This window comes from Neovison vison, chromosome 13 (assembly GCF_020171115.1).
Source record: "Neovison vison isolate M4711 chromosome 13, ASM_NN_V1, whole genome shotgun sequence".
Taxonomy (NCBI): Eukaryota; Metazoa; Chordata; class Mammalia; order Carnivora; family Mustelidae; genus Neogale; species Neogale vison.
Window position 1 is genome coordinate 37651651 of NC_058103.1, and position 20476 is coordinate 37672126.

A 20476-nucleotide genomic window follows, 5' to 3' on the forward strand; every position below is an offset into this window, starting at 1 on the left:
AACATAACATACTTAAAATGACAATTTTAAGTGTGGCACTCATACTGGTATGGCACTGCTTCCTCCCCTCTCTCTCTGCCTGCCTCTCTGCCTACTTGTGATCTCTCTCTGTCAAATAAATAAATAAAATCTTAAAAAAAAAAAACCAAAAAACCAAACAAACAATGTTTCCAGAACCCCACGATCCTCCTCATGCCCCTCGTAGTCACTACTCCTCCCCTCATTAAGGGATCCACTATCTTGACTTCTAATTCCATAGAAGAGTTCCACCTTTTTTTATACTTTTTATACAGGAAATCATATAGTACCTAATCTTTTGTATCTGGTCTGTTTTGCTCAATATGATTCTTTTGAGATTCATTCTTGTGGTTGTATATGGTTGTATGTAGATAGTCTGTTCTCATTTATTGTTGGGTAACATTCCATTGAGTGAATGTGTGGTTATGTATTTACTGCTTACACTGGAGAAGGACATTTAAATTATTTCAAGTTTCAAGTATTTCCTCAGTTTCTTTGGGTCTTTTTTTCCATTGGCTATCCCTTCCTGCTTAGTTGATGAGTAGTTATTATTCTATCACATTTTAAAAGCAAGTCATTTCACTTTGAGTTTTGGTTATAATGATTGCGTTAAATTCCCTTTGATACAAAACGGTGGAGAAAGAGAAAGTTAAAACAACTTTCCAAATAAAGCAGACTTGCCTATTTGCTTATTATTCACTTTGATTAACAGTTTCTGATTTTATAAGAAGTTGAAGGGAACACTCTGGACAGATTTAAAGGTGAAATTTTGGGGTTGTCTTTGGGAGCAAACAGGAGTTTGGTTTGACCTGAGCACTATTGCTATGTAGAGGCCTGGTGGGAAACATCTTGGCAGCTCAGGTGGAGGTGGGCCTGGGAACCCTGAAGGCCTACATTGGATACTGTGGTTAATGTGATACCTGTGATGAGTCCCTGGAGGGTACTGTGTATTAGAAAGGTGAATATGGCACGGATCGTTGGGGATAAGGACAGGAAGACTGCACAGCCGTTGGTGGTTATGTGAAATGCACTAAGAATCTGAGGGACTAGGTCTGAGTGATGCTTCCATTCATTCCTAGCTCTCTGACTTTGGACAAGTCATTTACTACGTCGGAGCTTTGGTGTCCTCATATGAACAATGGATATAGGAATCCTGCTGTTGTGGGGATGTAGTGAGTTTGTCCATATTAGAGAGTTGCAGACTCTATAGAGTTCTAGGGCCTCCACATACCCCTGCAGTGGGCCACGGCTGTGCCTGGGTGGGGAAAAGATGGTGGCAAGGTGTTTCATCTCCTTTATTCAGTCATGTAGAGAATGGCCACATATAAGCTAGTATTGCAGGTACTAATGTATTTAAATTACACATTGTGCTCTAGGTATAATACAGAGTTTCAGACTGAGGTCAGATAGTGAGGTGCTTAGAAGCAGGGAGTCTGGAGCCAGACTGCCTATATTTGAATCTCAGCCTCTCTTTTCTTTCTTTCTTTTTTTTTTTTTAAGATTATTTATTTATTTATTTATTTGACAGACAGATTACAAGTAGGCAGAGAGGCAGAGAGCCCGATGTGGGGCTCAATCCCAGAACCCTAGGATCATGCCCTGAGCCGAAGGCAGAGGCTTTAACCCACTGAGCCACCCAGGCGCCCCAAATCTCAGCCTCTCTTAATAGCCGTGTGAACTTAGTCAAATTACTTAACCTTTCTGGGCTATGTTTTTTTTAATTAAAAAATTTAAAAGATTTATTTATTTATTTATTTAGAGAGGGTACATGCAAACATACAAGTTGGGTGTTGGGGGGGCAGAGGGAGAGAGAGAATCCTGAGCAGACGCCCCGCTGAGCCTGGAGCCCAACCTAGGGGCTCAATCTCATGACCCTGAGATCATGACCTGAGCCAAAACCAAAAGTAAGCCACTTAACTGACTGAACCACCCAGGTGCCCCTAGGCTATGTTTTAATAATGATACCTACCACGTCAGGTTGTGTTGGAGATTAAATTAGTTAATGCATATAAGGCAGTTAGAACAGTAGCTGGGCTGTAGTAAGTGTTCAATATTATTGTGATTTTCTTTTCTAAGTAGCAATGATTGATCTTGCTTTCTGGTTAGTTTATTGTGTGGAAGTGTGTGGTACAGGCTTGATAAAATCTTTATTGTGTCCTTCTATTCCTGTAGCTTCAGCTATGATTCAGGTTACCTTTTGAGGATTATGCAGAATGAACTTAACCCTCATCAGGCCCCTGTGTATTTGAACACAGTTATAATGCCCAGTCTCCTTTTTTCCATTTCCTTCCATATTTCCCAATATGGTATTCTTCTGAGTTCTTTTTTTTTTTGGCAGTCCTCTGCCAAATATATATTATGTATCTCCTTCACTTGTGGTGGTCATTAGAGATTAAGGAGAATTTCTTTTTCCTACTCCTTGCCATGTCTTTATTAATGTAACTCAAAGTTACATTGCCTGTTTTGTTGCCTGTAATTTATTATTAAATCACATCGTGTCTATTATTAATTATCCTTCCTAAATTTACTCCATCCACATTTGCTTGTGTTGTGTAAGTCTTTTCATACATTCATTGACTGTATTGACTGCTGAGCATATTACCATCGACAGAGCTTTGTAATTGACACTAGATATATTCTTCAAGGGGTCTAGAGTTTCCTAAAATGTCATGCATGCAAGCTAGATCTGTAATAAGGTGTTTTGTGGTACTTGTTGTGATAGAAATGTGCAAAGAGTATATGATAACATAAAGGAAGAACTCTTAACTCTCACGGTGGAGGAGATAAAGGTATGTCAATGAAGATGGTGGGAGACAGTGGAGATGTCGGGGAAATGCACACAGAGGAGACAGTGTTTGTCATATACTGTAATTAAGATGCTAGCCACCAAGAGAGTGGGAGGGACAAACCCTTAAAGAAGAAGGAGCAACTAGTAATGGGACGTGAAACAGATGGGCCTCTGGGAACTACGTGTAGCTGAGTGTGGCTGGAACATAGAAGGCAGGTGGAGGAATTGGTGGGAGAGATGCTGACCAGATGGGCAGACAATAGATTCTGAAAGGCTTTGCATGTCATAGTGAGGAGTTAATATTTAACCCTATAGGTATGAGGTAACAGTAAAAATGGGAGAGCCACAGTAATAAATAGATATGATTTAAACATACATCAGACTCGTAGCCTGTATAGTGTGATCTGTGAATTAAAGGAAGTAGGAACAGAGCTAAGGTGGCTGATGGAGAAGTTTTTAGTGTAGCTAAGTAAAAACATGAAGTCATGATCAGAACAAGGCCTTGGGAATAGGAAAGAAGGGAAATTTTTGAGAGATTTATTAAGAAGGTTTATTTTGAGCACTTACTTACATCCTTTGATAACCCTTGATAGTCAGCTGGACGTGGCAGTAGGCTCAGCCTTATGTCTGGGGGTTGGGGCAGGTAACGATGTCACTCACAAGAGTAGGGGATAGACAACTCATTCAGTAGGAGCAAGGGATTCCCTTTGGGACCAGTTACCTTTTGAACACCTGTGAGATATTTAAACAGAGATATGTAGGGGGTGTTTGGCTTCTGTATCAGTAAGTCAGGAGATGGTTTTGTGCTATGAAGTAGACTGGTGAATTCCAGGTATAGAAGTCGGTTGAATCAGGCATATGGGCTGAGGATAATCATGATGAGAACCCTAACACATCACAGAAGCATGGAGAGGGTATCCTTAGAAAACGATTTTGAAAGAGATGTTAGTTGGAGGGTTGATAAAACCCAGGAGGGAGTGGTTCACAGAACCCGTGGCAGAGTTTATAGTGCTTACAAAATATGTTGTAATGTTGAAGTAGTGTTGGACATGGCCATAAGAATGGGGCTTTTTGATTAAGTGGGGTCCTGAGCAGGTAACATTCCAGGTAGACCAGCTCCTTTTGAGGAGCTCGGCCTGTGTCGGAGATCAGGGGAGCTTGTCCTCCCACCATTTGGACCTAATTCTAGTAGGTCCTGATTCTCTGCATTCTGGTTGAGAGTGGTGACTGTTTTTTAGCTTGAATGAGAATAAAGATTTTCTCTGTTTTTTTTTTCTTCTGTTAGTTTTTAGAGGGAAAAAAAATCAGGTAGAAATGACTCTTCTGTGCAGTTTGTGTGTGTGTGTGTGTGTGTGTGTGTGTGTGTGTCTATGTGTATATGTTAAGAGAGAAAGAGAGGGAAAGGCAGGGAGGGGCAGAGGGAGAGGGAGACAGCGACTCTTAAGCAGGCCTCACACACAGCATGGAGCCCAGTGTAGGGCTCAACATGGGGCTTGATCTCATGACCCTGAGATCATGACCTGAAATCAAGAATCAGATGCTGAACCAACTGAAGCACCCAGGTGCCCCTTCTGTGCAGTACTTTACCAGAAATTAGTCCCTTTGAAATTTCAAGCGAACTAGACAACAACGTCCACAACAGCACCAGGTTTATTTTTTAATTTAGTTCTGTTTGATTTTGTCGTGCATTTGGACGTTTCTTTAGAGCAGAAATGAGGCATATTTATTTTAGTGCCTCGAGGGCCTAACTCAGAGGTTGGCCTATAGAAGTGCTTAATAAATGCTTATTTTTGTCTTTGTTGTTCGTGATTACAAGGTTCCATTTCTGAAAGCTTCCAAGTTGTCTTGAATCTTCTTACCTTTCAAGATCTCGTGTCACTGAATTCTGCCATTCCGTCTTCTGAATTTTCATAATTCTACTTTTTTTAATCGCTTAAAGTTCAGTATCTCTTTTCTCCCCTCAAGTGTTCAAGCAAAATGAGAATTTATTTTAAGGCTGCATTGATGCCACAACATTTGAGGGTAGGAACCGAAATAGAGCCAGACCTAAGGTATTGAGCCTGAGACAGAAAACTGTCAAAATGTTCCTGCTACTTTCATTTCCACAAGTTCTCTTGTTTCTACTTCTCTTTGTTCTCTCTCTTTCAAATATTTATTTTGAAATATCTCAGTTATATGCTACCATATGGAGTATAATATAACCAAATGCATTTTTAAAAAATTTTATTTATTTGCCAGAGAGAGAGAACACAAGCAGGGGGAGCAGGAGGCAGAGGGAGGAGCAGTTCCCCTGCTAAGCAGTGAGCCTGAAGTGGGACTCGATCCCAGGACCCTGGGATCATGACCTGAGCGGAAGGCAGGCACTTAACCAACCACCCACCCTGGCATCCTAACCAAATGAATTCTTAACCATTTCACCTTAACTATCAAAAACCTTTTGATGCCAAAATTAGAGTCTTACTAATGTCACATCTGTCCCATTAAACCAACCAATTCCTCTATGTTGGTTGTAAGGAAGCTCAGAGTGAGTTATGCTAGACTCCTTGTCTCCCCCTTGGGAGAAAGAATTGGCAATAACAGAGTCATAGACCTCATGAGGTTTGGAAGTGATGGTCTGATGAGAGGCTTCCTGATCACAGCTCTGTGTCCCCTCCCTGCATCAAGAATGAATTTATCCTCTTTCCCCACATGGCTTATTATATGCTTGCCCCCCCCCCCCAAAAAATTACTATGGGACTTCCAGTGTTTGAAGAAGGTGTGGGCTGTATTCCATTTGGATAATGTTGTATTGGATTTAAGCTTCTCAGCAAAATATGAATTACCTTGCTGCTGTTCCCTTACAGTACTTTCTGTGACTATTGTTAGGGGATGATAGGATTTTGTAGATTATGTACCCATTTTATGTTCACCTCTTAACTTTTTCAGAACTCTACAAATTTAGTGCTTAGCCTGACCGTGAGTAGTCATGGTAAGAGGTAGTGGAAACAACAATGGCCCCTGCTCATTCTCCTCACATGCCCGGAAACATTTCCTGTTTGCTTGCCAGTAAGACTGGGATTCCTTTCTCAGAAGTTTGGTCCTCATGGTTATTATAAAGTGAGAAATCAAAATAAATGTTTTCGAGTAGAGGATAAGTTTTATAGGCAGACATAATAAAAGGCCTGGTTTCATCATCCTATTTCTATACTCTGTATATATTGCATTTGAGTAATTTTCTCCTTTGGTTTTTCTCTGTGCTATTATATACTTCACTTATGAAGACAGACTGGATCTCCCTTAGCTAATGAAAAGTTATCTTATTTAATAATTCAGAAATATCTTATTTCTTGGTGGGAAAAAATCTGCTTTTTAAAAAAAGTTTCTTTACCATTTCAGCATTTTTGTTGACTTAAAATCAGAGCTGTATTATGAGTATAGTTCTTAGCGTATAGATGGGCAATCAGATTCATAAAGGTAAACCGTTGAATTGTTTCCCAGCCTTCTCTTTTCTGAAAGGGTCATGTCATTTCTTTTTTTTTCTTTAGGGAATCAGCAGTCTCTTCAGTTCTTTGAAAGTGGTGCGGCTCTTGCGACTGGGCCGCGTGGCTAGGAAATTGGACCATTACCTGGAGTATGGAGCCGCAGTCCTCGTGCTCCTGGTGTGTGTGTTTGGACTGGTTGCCCACTGGCTGGCTTGCATATGGTATAGCATTGGGGACTATGAGGTCATCGATGAAGTGACGAACACCATCCAAATAGACAGTTGGCTCTACCAGCTGGCCTTGAGCATTGGGACTCCTTACCGATATAACACCAGTGCAGGGATATGGGAAGGAGGACCCAGCAAGGATTCTCTGTACGTGTCCTCACTCTACTTTACCATGACAAGCCTTACAACTATAGGATTTGGAAACATAGCTCCTACCACGGATGTGGAGAAGATGTTTTCAGTGGCCATGATGATGGTTGGCTGTAAGTATCTTGCTTTTTCTTTTTAAAATTAGAAAATTATTGTTGTGGGCAGTTTTCCAGACTCCATTCTCTAACAGGATTAAAATGAAACTACTTCGTCCTCAGAAAGTCATTTAATCCATATTACTTGCATTGGTTTAATTTTTTATTCAGCCTTAGAAAATAAAAATGCAAAATAATATATTTTACTTTTTTAGAATATATTAACACATGAAAAACAGTGTGGGTGGAGTGATACAAAAATCAGGATGGGAACTCTTTGATTTAATTCTGTTCACAGCATTCTATCTGGCAGAGCTCTTTCCCAGAGAGATCAGCATCTAGAAAGGCAGCATCTGGCATATCCCATAGGTTTTGTTGGCAGTGTATTAAATTCCGAAAAAGCTGACGGGATATGATGGGAGATGCATAGTTTAGAAACTACTTTAGTTAGTAACTGAACTCTTGACTAGTGTTGATCTCAAGACAGCTTTATGTTGGTTTTTACAATTAAGACTCAGAAAAAGTTTTATAAATCTAGTCTTCATTACAAACACTCTAGGTTGAATATATACCTCTTTTAGAGAATGAAAAGATTAGTAAATACAACCTCATTGGGCAATGATAAAAGTGTCCACTATTTACCAGGCATACCTGAGTACTAAATGTTTGGATGTTTTTCAAGGGAGTAGAATGTTCTCTAAAGGAGTCAAAGAACATGTGTCGTCCACTCTGACTGATGTTGGATTATGTTAGAAGATCAAAACCTTAGGATCTCCTATGTTAGGAGATACATATCAAATAAGCTGTTTTAAAAAAAGATTTTGAGGGAAACTTCACCATCATTTACCCCTTCAAGTTGACTGAGATGATTTATTCAAGCCTAATCCTGACCTCTAGAGTAACCATAAGATCATTGTACTAGAGGTATGACTAGTGTTATTAGGACCTGTTAAGCCTTTGGGTCATGTTCTTTGGTTTGTGGATTGAGCTGTCCTTTCTGAGATTCTACATTACAGAGGTTTTCATTTTGACACCAATGGGAAAATGTTAGGAGTTCGGGAGTGTCAGGTGGCCCATGAAATGTCAGTATTTTGGGTCAGCGTAAGGCAGTTTTCACATTTTCGGAGTTGAGGGTTTTTGATAGCTATTGGAGCATGAGAGTATTGGCAGTTTGGCTTCCATCTCTCTGCATTCCTTTGTGCGGGTGCAGGTACAAGAACACATGGGTTCTACCTGCTGTTTAGAGGTAAAGACATAGACTGAGAATGCCAAGTGCTGTCTGCTTCATAGGCTTTTAGGAGGAAGTCTGTTCCTACATACAAAGAGAGCCTGATGACAAATTAAACTGCTGTCTACACACCCAACATGGTAAAATGTATTGGTGTGTTATAAATTCAGAAGACGACATTGTGTCAGATGTGATATTTATTACTATACTGCTTTTAGTATTTATATAATGCATTTTGCCTTATACTTGAGCTTAGTTAGAGTTAAAAAAAATATTTGGAAGCGATTATTGATTCACTGGAGGCAGCAAAGATAGTATAGAGAAGGCTTTATGCTTTTTACCTAGTTTCTTCCAATAGTTATATCCTGTATAATCAATCCAGCATGTGATCGACACTGACACTAAAACAATATATGTGTGTAGTTTTGTGTTGCTTTATCATGTGTTGATTGTTTTACTTACCACTGAAATCAAGATACGGGGTTGTTCCATCACAACAAACACCTTCTTTCCTCGTATTACTTCTTTATAGTCATACCCATTCCTTCCCTCAAAGCATCCCTAAGCCTTGGCAACTACTGTTTTGCTCTTCTATATAGTGTTGATTTTGAAAATGTTATGCAAATGGAGTCATTCAAAATGTGACCTTTTCAAATTGGCTTTTGACTTTCCGTATAACCCCTTGCAGGCTATCTAAATTGTTGAGTGTATCAACAGTCTATTCCTTTTTATTGCTGAGTAGTATTTCATGGTTTGGATATGTCACTGTTCAGCTGTTCATCTATTAAAAGCCATTTTGGTTGTTTCCAGTTTTTGCCATTACAAAGAAAGCTGCCAAGAACATTTGTGTACAATTTTTTTTTCCTTTGGATGTAAGTTCTCTATTTTCTGAGATAAATATCCAGGAAACAGATTGTTGAGATGCACAATAAATGTATGTTTAGTTTTTAAAAGAAGTTGCCAAACTATTTTGTAGAGTGGGTAGACTAGCATAGTTAGATTTTTCTTTCTTTTTTCTCAAGATTTTTAAACAATAGGATAATGGGAAAATAAAATCTATATAGAGTTGAAGGTTAGCACTGTTCACTTTGTTTCTCAGGAATCATCTTACATTGCTGTTTTTCTCATTTATTACATCTTGTCATAACAAGTCTTATTGCCTTTACCTTCAGAATACATTTGATTATTTCTCTCCACTTACCACTGAAGACCAAGTCACCCTCACTGGTCAGGACATTTACTATAATCTCCTATATGTTCCTTCTGTTTTTACTCTTGTCCCATAGTCTCTACCCAGAAGTGATGGATGGAGCTGAAGAGTATTATGCTAAGTAAAAAAAAGTCAGAGAAAGTGAGAGTAACCCCTTTTAAAATTTTATTTTATTTTATTTATTTTCAGTGTTCCAGCATTTATTGTTTATGCACCATACCCACTGCTCCATACAATAAATGCCCTCCTTAATACCCATCACCAGGCTCACCCAACTTCTCACCCCCCTCCCATCGAAAATCCTAAGTTTGATTCTCAGAGTCCATAGTCTGTCATGGTTTATCTAGAGTAGCACTTTTTTTCCCTTTTTTCTTTAAATTTCTCTTCAGCGTTAAGAGTAGTCATTGTTTTTGCACCACACCCAGTGCTCCATGCAATCCGTGCCCTCCTTAATACCCACCACCGGGCTCCCCCAACCTCCCACCCCTCACCCCTTCAAAACCCTCAGGTTGTTTTCAGAATCCATAGTCTCTCATGGTTCACCTCCCCTTCCAATTTTCCGCAACTCCCTTCTCCTCTCGATCTCCCTATGTCCTCCATGTTATTTGTTATGCTCCACAAATAAGTGAAACCATATGATAATTGACTCTCTCTGCTTTACTTATTTCACTCAGCATAATCTCTTCCAGTCCTGTCCATGTTGCTACAAAAGTTGGGTATTCGTCCTTTCTGATGGAGGCATAATACTCCATAGTGTATATGGACCACATCTTCCTTTTCCATTCGTCCGTTGAAGGGCATCTTGGTTCTTTCCACAGTTTGGCGACCGTGGCCATTGCTGCTATAAACATTGGGGTACAGATGGCCCTTCTTTTCACGATATCTGTATCTTTGGGGTAAATACCCAGTAGTGCAATTGCAGGGTCATAGGGAAGCTCTATTTTTAATTTCTTGAGGAATCTCCACACTGTTCTCCAAAGAGGCTGCACCAACTTGCATTCCCACCAACAGTGTAAGAGGGTTCCCCTTTCTCCACATTCTCTCCAACACACGCTGTTTCCTGTCTTGCTAACTTTGGCCATTCTAACTGGTGTAAGGTGGTATCTTAATGTGGTTTTAATTTGAATCTCCCTGATGGCTAGTGATGATGAACATTTTTTCATGTGTCTGATAGCAATTTGTATGTCTTCATTGGAGAAGTGTCTGTTCATATCTTCTGCCCATTTTTTGATATGATTATCTGTTTTGTGTTTGTAGCCCTCAGGTTGTCGATTTCTTCCTGGTTCAATTTTGGTAGTTTTTATTTTTCCAGGAATGCATCCATTTCATCTAGGTTGCTAAGCTTATTGGCATATAACTGTTCGTAATAACTTCTGATGATTGTTTCTACTTCCTTGGCGTTAGTTGTGATCTCTCCCTTTTCATTCATAATTTTATGAATTTGGGATTTCTCTCTTTTCTTTCGGATTAGTGTAGCCAGTGGCTTATCGATATTATTGATTCTTTCAAAAAACCAGCTTCTAGTTTCATTGATACGTTCTACTGTATCTCTGGTTTCTCCCTCATTGATCTCAGCTCTAATCTTGATGATTTCCCTTCTTATGTGTGGAGTTGGTTTGATTTGTTGTTGATCCTCCAGTTCTTTAAGGTGTAGAGACAGCTGGTGTGTTCTGGATTTTTCAATTTTTTTGAGCAAGGCTTGGATGGCTATATATTTTCCCCTTAGGACCGCCTTTGCTGTATCCCATAGGTTTTGGACCGAAGTGTCTTCATTCTCATTGGTTTCCATGAATTGTTTCAGTTCTTCTTTGATCTCCTGGTTGATCCAAGCATTCTTAAGCAAGGTGGTCTTTAGCTTCCAGGTGTTTGAGTTCCTTCGGAACTTTTCCTTGTGATTGAGCTCCAGTTTCAAAGCATTGTGATCTGAGAATATGCAGGGAATAATCTCAGTCTTTTGGTATCGGTTGAGTCCTGATTTGTGACCCAGTATGTGGTCTATTCTGGAGAAGGTTCCGTGTGCACTTGAGAAGAATGAGTATTCTCTTGTTTTAGGGTGGAATGTTCTGTATATATCTATGAGGTCCATCTGGTCCAATGTGTCATTCAATGCTCTTGTTTCTTTATTGATTTTCTGCTTCGATGATCTGTCTAATTCTGAAAGAGGCGTGTTAAGATCTCCTACGATTAGTGTATTCATATCAATATGACTCTTTATCTTGATTAACAGTTTTCTTAAGTAATTGGCTGCTCCCATATTGGGAGCATAGATATTTACAATTGTTAGATCATCTTGGTGGATAGTCCCTTTAAGGATTATGTAGTGTCCTTCTGTATCTCTGACTATAGTCTTTAGTTTGAAGTCTAATTTATCTGATATGAGAATCGCTACCCCAGCCTTCTTTTGAGTCCCATTGGCATGAAAGATGCTTCTCCACCCCTTCACTTTCAGTCTGCGTGTATCTTTAGGTTCAAAATGTAGCCCTCTTAAGGTAAATAAGATCACACCATTTCTTTGCTTGAAGCCCTCCAATGTTTTCCATTGCACATAATATAAAATCTAGATTCCCTACCCTTCTAAATCTTCATGGTCTGGCTGTTGCCAAGTTCCATGAAAGTGGTGTCTTTGCCTGTTTTTTGCTTCTGTACACTCAGCTTCTGAACAGTTTTTAATGCCATACTCAATCTCAGTTTGTTGTATGAATGACTGAAACTGAAGATGGCCTTGATGGTTATAATGAGAATTTCCTGTTCTTGAATCCACTCCAGTTAGGTCTCTGATGAAGATACATGCTAGGAAAATGTGCACGCTTCAGGTTTTGTTGCTGATTCCTTTGTGAAAGCCCTGAGTTCACCTATGTCTCCCTCTGGGAATGTAGTGGCTCCTATCACTGGACTGCTCCAACTCTTAAGTTTCTAAGCCCCTGATGATAAGTTCTAAGAGGATAGTTAGTGAAAGAACCAACAACCCTTTCTCCCACCACTTTTTACTCTCCACCTTTTGAATCTACCTGCATTGAAAATTTTCACGTAGATTGAGTTGAATTTTCAAAACTACATTTGGTTCATGTATGGCCAATTCTGTTGATATATCTAAATGCCTTTCTCCTTCTTTTATCTTTATTTAGTTCCTACCTTGATTTCAAGATGAAGACCTGGTCTTAAATTTGGTCCTTTTCTGAGTTTCTGCTATATTTTTTTTAACACCTGAGCATTGGTTTTCTGTTTATAAACTGGTTTCTGACACTTCTTTTGCCTATTGACTTTGGTTTTCTTTTTATGCCTCAAGTCCAGTTACTATTGCCAGGAGTGAACAGGAGTGCCAGGAGATGCCTTTTTAATTTCCTTCTTAGTCTGAATCCTTTCCTTCTTAGTCTGAGTCCTTTAGTAATTTAATGGCATGTTTCCTTTGCAGCAACCCAAGAAGTTGATAGAAAACTGTCAAGACCCATGAAGTGTTACAGTAACGTTTTGCAGTTCCAAAATGTATTAGACACACATGCTAAAATACCAACCAAATGTGCCTATTGCAGCTGTTTGTAATTTTAGTGTCACTTTTCTCCCTACAATAACACCAAGGAAAACAAACAAAACAAACTATTACTGTTCCCAGAACCCAGTATGTGTTATCAGCCATAGATGGAGCTACAGATTTAGCATGTATGTCTGTATGCTTGTGGGTGCATGTGCGTGTGCATGTGCCTGTGTGTGTGTGTGTGTGTGTGTGTAAGGAGGGTAAAGGAAGAGGGAAATAGAAAACAGAAAGCTTCATGTTTTTAGTTGTGCTAAGATCCTAGTCAATCTAGAATTGAGTGGTGTTTGAGAAGTACCACTTAAAATCTTATAACCCAGTAACTGAGAAAAATGTTTTATCAAAAGGTTGATGGAAAAACCAACTGCCTATATTCTGTGGAGGAAAATGCCTATATTCTGTGGAGAAAAATAATCATTACTTGTAAAATGATAGCCTATTCTTCTGGAGGAAGTCATCTAAAGTTTTCATGCCTTCTAGCAAAATTGAGAAACATTAATGGCAGTAATTTCAGTTCCTAGGTCCTTTCTGAGCCCTCTTCTTTCTTCAATAGCCTTTTCTCTCTGACCTTTAGGTCCGTTCACTGCTGATATTGAATTGCTTGTGGACTCTGTCCGGGAACACAGTTTAAAGGTTCTCCTTGCTGCTGTCAGACAAATCTTCAGACAGAACCTATGACTGTGGTCTCCCTTCAGTCCCAGTCACCTTATGTTCCCTCTTGAACCTTTCTGTGTCAGCAGGATCCCAGGATAGTTCTTTTATCTGCTAGCTGGGGATTTCTTAGGCTTAAATCCTTTGTCCATCATTTGTCCAAGGTGGAGAATCTTCCTGCTCAGATTGTAGAAATGGATCTTCTCAACATATGTCTACCACCATGCATTCTTTATCTCCAGTCTGTCTGTTCTCAATTTGGGCATGCTCTATGCCTTGAGTAGAACTCCATGGCTTTGGTAGCAGCCATTATACTATCTCAGGATAGTATGCTCTCTCTCATTAGCATTTGTCCATTCACGAATGAACCCAATGACCCTGCTGATGTTCATGGAATTCACTACCAAAGGACATTTGTGAAAAGATATTTTTGTATTTAGTTCTGCAACAGTTGTGGAAAATAACACACTTTTTTTTTTTTTAAGATCAAGATGTGGGTAATCTCTTTACTTATTTGCAGAACAAATACTTCATGATACTTTCATGAAATGTTTTCTAATCCATTTCATTTATATAATCTTACTGAGCCCATAATAGTTTTTTTCCCCCAAAGATTAGCAGACTGACTAATTTTGCTTCTAGCATCTTAGTGCACTGATGGTTTGTTTTGATGGCTATAAAACAAAGCAATATGAGAATGGAATTTTTCTGATATGATTATCCTTTGTCTTAATGTACTTTTGTGAATTCTCTTCCAAAGATTTATCAAGGAAGTAATTACTTAGTTTCTTCTTCATTACTAAACGATCACATAAATTGTATTTTACTTTAACCCAACCATTATAAAAATCTATATACTGGCATCTGTCATTATAATTAAAAAATATATATAAGGCATGAATAACTTTTTGCTGTAAGTAATTTGTATCTAGCCCTAAATTTCTTGCTCCCTCTGTTTTGTTCTCTTGCTTTGTTTTGTTTTAATACATGGTTAAATACATTAGTAATCATGTAGACAGCATATTTTAGATAGCATATTTCAAAGGACTGTAAGACTAGACTTTGGGTACTTGTTTTATTTAAAAGTGCTTTTTTCTTTTTGGTCTTTCCATTGTTGCCTGCTTGGTTGCTAAGTTGAGGCAGCCTGTTTCATGTGGTATATATGGGAATCAGAATCTGTCCTGGTGGGATTCCATGCAATTAAGTCTTTAAAAGTAAAACAAAGCAAAACTAAAAACTATAAATGTGAAAACTGCTGAGATTTAATTGGTAGACGGGCAGGTAGTCCTAGAAATGCTAATTTGCAATTTTCAAATAGGATGTAATTGATGATAGCTCAAACAGTCTAAGATCTTTGTGTAATTGACTGATACGGTTTATAATGCAGCAGCAAACAGTTTAGCACATTTATAAGTATAGTAGGACCATCTGCCAGTGGCTTGTGTATGAGGAGAAATTCAGATCTCCATGTGGGTGGTTAAGCCACCAGGGAGCACTTAGTTACATACTGGTCACTCAGTAGCACGCAGGGGAGACCGATGCCACGTATCCTATTCTCGAGTTGATGATCTAATTTAGCATTCTCTGTGGAGTTCAGATAAAAGCCGAGCTGGGATTATAGGCATTGCTTTCAACTCTCTCCATAGAAAAAGGAAATAAATAGAAAATGGTGAGACCCAGAGATCGGAAGAATATGGAATAAGTTGAGGGCTAAGGATTATGTGACCTTGGAGAGTCTTTGAATCTCTGGGTTTTAGTTTTTTCAACTGTGTAATGCAGAAGTTGATATAAATGGGTTTTAAGGTATCTTTCAGTGCCAACATTTTATATATCTAAGATTCTGTTAGTGCAGTTATGCCTTTATTCATAGAATTGGGCTGTTTATTGGAATGGAGTTAATAATGAAAAGGAAGAGATGTCACAATTTTTAGGGCTTTTCATGTATATTACATACCTTGTTTTATGGAAAGTAAGATGCATCTTGTATGGAATATATTCAGGGAAGAGTTAAAAGGGAGCATGGTCAGAAGATATTGTAGAGAACAGAAATTGTGCTTTTGGAAAGAAAAGTGTTTTTCAAATAGAAATTAGGCAGAAAAAGACATTTGCTTTAGGACATAAGAGTGAAGCCCAGGGAGAAGTCTGTACTCCAGGCCAGTGGGGACACTGAAGGAGTTTGGCCCATATGGATATCCAGGCATGTTTAAAAGTGAACTATTAGGGGCACTTGTGTGGCTCAGTGGGTTAAAGCCTCTGCCTTCGGGCTCAGGTCATGATACCAGGGTCCTGGGATCGAGCCCTGCATCGGGCTCTCTGCTCATTGGGGAGTCTGCTTCCCTTCCTCTCTCTCTGCCTGCTTCTCTGCCTACTTGTGATCTCTGTCTGTCAAATAAATAAATAAAATCTTTAAAAAAAGTGAACTATTAACTAACTGGAATTTAAATAAAAACTTGGAAGAGAAAAATAAATAAAATGAAAATAAATATTAAATAAATGCTTCTAAAAATCATAAAAGTGAACTTTTGTCCTTTTCCAATATTAAAAAAATTACAGATATTAATATGAGACTTCAGATGACTGAGATACAATATTAAGTAACATGTTGAATTTTTTCTTGTCCTTGCTGTTGTGGTGTAGGTAGGAAGTGGAGTGTGAACATGCTGATTTTCATTTCTGGTTTTAGATTCAGCCAGATGGAGAGACTTTTAAGCTTAATGTTTATTTTGGAAACTGGGTCAGTTCTTTCTGTCTGCTTTACCTCTGCTTGTAAAAAAGATTTTTTTTTGTCTCTTCTTTAATGAACTGAGTATCTTATGAGGAAAAACATTTTGTGGAACATAAAGTTCAGGGTTATAAGTACCTTTTTCATGGTTTGGTAGTTTCAGATGTATAGTCCAGTAGTTAGAAAAAGACTATGTGATGTGCACTTTATTCCCTGTTTCTTATTCAAAATAGAACTTGTATCTTTTGCAGGAATGTTCTTTTAGACTCATATTTCTTTTTATGCCTAGTCACATTTTCACAAAACTTCTCAGATTCTCTAACGATTGAGTTTTCCCAGAAAAGAGGAAATTTTCACAGTGGCCTATTAACTAGCCTGACCTCTTTGAAAAGACTTGGTCTCTGGAACTGCCTTGTGTCTCTGTATCACTCAAAATTATTTAATTCATCCATCATTGTCCCAAGTGTTCTGGTAGTATTGTTATTAAGGAAACAAATTGGATAGTTTCTTAGTTAAGTGGTATGGTGAGTTAATTTAGTGGTATGGTGAGTGTCAGACAAGAGAATCCCTGAATTGTTTCTTTTTCTCCCATTCCTTCCATCCCTATTCCTACTGCCACTCCCCCCCTATCCCCATCTCCATCCCCACTCCCCTCTCTATCTCCATTCCCATTTCCATCCCTATTGCCATCTTCACCCCCATCCCCACCTCCACCCAGTCCCCATCTTCATCCTAATCCCCATACTCATCTCCATCCCCTTTTCTGTCCCCATCTCCAACCCTTCCCCATCCTTATCCCCATCTCCATCCTTATCCCCACCTTCATCCCATCCCCATCCTCATCCCCATCCTCTTCCTCACATCTCTCTTCATCCCCATCCCCATTTCATCTCCATCAACTCCATCCTCATCCCCACTTCTACTCCCATTTCCATCTGCAAGTCTTTCCCCATCTCCATTCCTTCTCCATCTTCATGTCCATTTTACTTCTCTTGATACTGTGAGCCAAGAGCTAAGTCTTTGAACAGATGAATAAAGAAGTTGGGCTGAACTAGAAGGCTGGTAAGAACAGTTGGATTTGTCCCATTTGTCCTATTTGTCATTATATATTTAGCATCAAGCATTGTGCCTAGTTGATAGTTAGGCTCATCAAACATCATTTGATGAGTAAAAGAAGGTTATCTAGCTTATCCTGAACAATGCAGGAAGATTTCTAGGAGGAAGTGATTCTTGAGCTTAGAATACAGAAACACTTAGGACTTAAGCATTTTCTGAATACAGAGAATGTATATGAAAATACCAGTAATGAAATGGCTTGGCTCTTTTGTAGAACTCCATGTATTTCACTTTGACTTGAATGGAAAGTAGATGTGGATGAAGGAAGGTACTAGGATGTCAAAAAGTCTTGCATAGCTTGGGTAAGGAATTTGTCTTTTATCCTAAAGGTTGTGGGAAAAATAAGAACTTTATTCTTCAGTGTGGAAGATGGATTGGAAGAGATAAAGCCTGTGGGCAGAGAAACCAATTACGAGGCTGTTACAGTAACCTGATGTGGTAGGGATATGGAGGATGGTATACTTTCAGAATTGGCAAGTTGTTTTTTTTTTTTTTTCTATAAAAGGACAGGTGACAACTATCTTAGGCTTCGTGTCTGTAAGCCTCTGTTGCAACCACTCATCTCTGCTGTTGTAGTGTTAAAGCAGGCAGAGGCATAAATAAAGGAGCCTGGCTATGTTCCAGTAAAGCTGTAAACAGGTGGCAGGCTAGAGTTGGCATATTTGTAGCTTCCCAAAGTCTAGCTAGGCAGCGTGGTTTATGAGAAGACCATGGACTTCAGAGCCAGACAGACCTACGTTCACTTCCTAAGAATTTACACCAATTATCTAAACCATCAGCTGTAAAATGGAGATCCCTACACTGCAGAGTTATTTGGAATACTCAAAAATAGGTTGTACATTAAATTCCTGAAATATTTTTTAAGTTGTTATTGGTGGGTGGATAAATGTGTCAAGTATGGTCAAGAGAAATGTCAAAAGAACTTATAGATTTTGGCTAATTCAGCTGAGTGAATGACTACATTTTTCTCTGAGATAGGAAGAAGAAGCAACCATTCCTGGGGGCAGAGAATAGTTTTATTTTGAACGTGTTGAAGGTGAGGTGTCAGGTCATTGGGTTGGTGATGTGTGTCAGGTTAGATAGTTAAAAGTATGTTTTGGGGTTCTAGTGATGTGAGGCATAGTGAGATCTTGTGAATCAGGATGTAGAGAAAGTAACTGATACCAAGAGGGTGCAGGGTAGAGTCAGAATGAAGGGGATGGGGAATGGCACTTGAGGAAGGAGAGCCACAGAAAGGTAAAGGAGAGAACTGAGAGAGGTAAAAGAAGAAGAGTTTGTTGCAACAAAGAATAAAAGAATGTCAAGAAGGAAGGGAGAACAGCAGCATACATGGGGCAGTGAGTCAGGAGGTCTGGTTGGCATCACGAGGTCTTTGGTGACCTTCCCCAGTAGTTTCATTGGATAGTTGAGGGGAGAGAACCACATGGAGAATTTGCCTCTATGGGATCTAAACTTTTTTTTTTTTTCTTGTATGAAGGAAAATAATTCTATCAGTAGTCATTAACCTAGTGCGGGTAGAGTATACTTAAAAAGTACTTTTCACTGCCACTGATGCTTTTTTTCTGAATCACCATTTAAGTTCAACAAAATATATTTAAGTTAGGCTATTAGATATAGTACATATACTTGGAGTTTTCATTTATAAGATAGGAAATAAAATTGACTTGTAAAGAAGTTTTTATGAAATCCTGTTTTCTAAGAATAGGGATTTTAGTAAGGGAAGAATTTTATTTATGAGATTATATGGTAACCTTCCAATAAATTTGTGTTGATTCCTATGAATGTGTTTCTTGTCCAGGATAAGTTGTTACCTGGTAGGTGAATTGTGTTCTGCTAGAGAAAAAGCTCTGGGGGCCTAGATGATCCTTATGTATGTGATATCAAGGATCAACTGATACATGATTTTAATTTTGCTGGAAATAAAATGCAAAATTTTTCAAAAATTGAAAGACTGACAAATCCATATATGAATATATTTAGAATTTGCTAAAATAAGAAGGCCTTTTGTGTGGATTTAAGAATTGCTCTGGTATCCTCAGAGAGGGGATTTTATTTGGAACAACTTCTAAGCCAGTTCCTAAGTGACTACTTCTTACCTATTAATATTTACATTACATTACATTGTGATGACTGAGTTAAGCCTCCCTGGGAGTAAAGGTGCCAGGTGCATGGTTGTAGCTTTGGGCTATGTGATTGTAGGTAAAACGATTTTTATGGGATGAGAATTATGTTCAGGTTGACCGTCAGGGAGTATTGGTGGCTTTAAAAATATCCTCTCTGAAGCTAGTTCTCTGGAGCTACCCTTTTAGATGCGATCCTTTTTAAAGTTGAATTTATGTTTAACAACCCCCCAAAGTCTTAATCTGTGAAAGTCTAATTTGGGAGCCTTACTGATTTAAAATAAATGTAAGGGAAGGACAATTAAGCTTATACGTCTAGTTAGACTTTGCCAAAAGAAATGGGTGTTGACTCTTCTAATGAGAATTGGGGGTAAGTGCTGTTGACCTCGGGGCCTTTTCTTAAACTGAGCCGTCTATGACTTTGCCTTTTCAGTTCCTTTCAGAAAAGGCCTCAAAGGACCCCCATAATAGGTGCGTTTCCCGACTCCCTTCTCTTCGCAGGGTCTGGCTCGAGAACATTCTTCCCCCATCCCAGACGTGCACCAACATTTGAGGATCCATCATCCTTTCTCCTGTTGCTGCACTGTGTGTTAAAAAATTCCCAGCCCGACTCTACTTGCCTCTTTTGTTCCTGTATTAGGACTGCTGAACATGGGCTGGCGTGAACCGCAGCTTTGTGGACAGGTGCCAGGAAAGTGCGTTGTTCATGATCTTACAAATCTTGGCTTATTTTAGGTTGCCTCCCTCTCACATTTTGCTGAGTAGCTATTTTTGTGCAACTCTTCACATGTTTTCTTCCCACCCTCCTCAACCTCGGACTGTGCTTCTTCATTTCAGGAGACGGCTTGTCTTTAATTTCTCTGAGAAGGAAAGGGTCATTGCAGCAGATGTACATTCCTGGACTTTCCCGATCCTGCTACAAAGACAGGTGGAGGATGGAAGTGGCTTGGGAGTGAGGGGGCAGCCAAACCACACAGAACCATCGAGGTCCAAGAAGTGACTTTTTTCTGAATCAGATCGGCAGGCGTTTGAGGGTTTGGGGCCAAAGAATGGCAGGATTTGTCTTGTGGTTTATAAAGATCAATCTGGCTGCGGTGTGGAAAACAGACTGTGGGAGAGAGGATGGGAGAGGGCAGACAGGTTAATAGTCAAGGTGAGAGA

General features: G+C 39.1%; 1 protein-coding gene across 1 annotated transcript in view; it reads left to right on the forward strand.

Annotated features, from left to right (window-relative positions):
* Window positions 1-20476, forward strand: part of KCNH5 (potassium voltage-gated channel subfamily H member 5) — a 290625-nt gene that overhangs the window by 63723 nt on the left and 206426 nt on the right. Inside the window, exon 7 of the mRNA XM_044232335.1 lies at window positions 6331-6757. Coding sequence (XP_044088270.1) covers window positions 6331-6757 — 427 coding nt within the window. The remainder of the gene's footprint in view (window positions 1-6330; window positions 6758-20476) is intronic.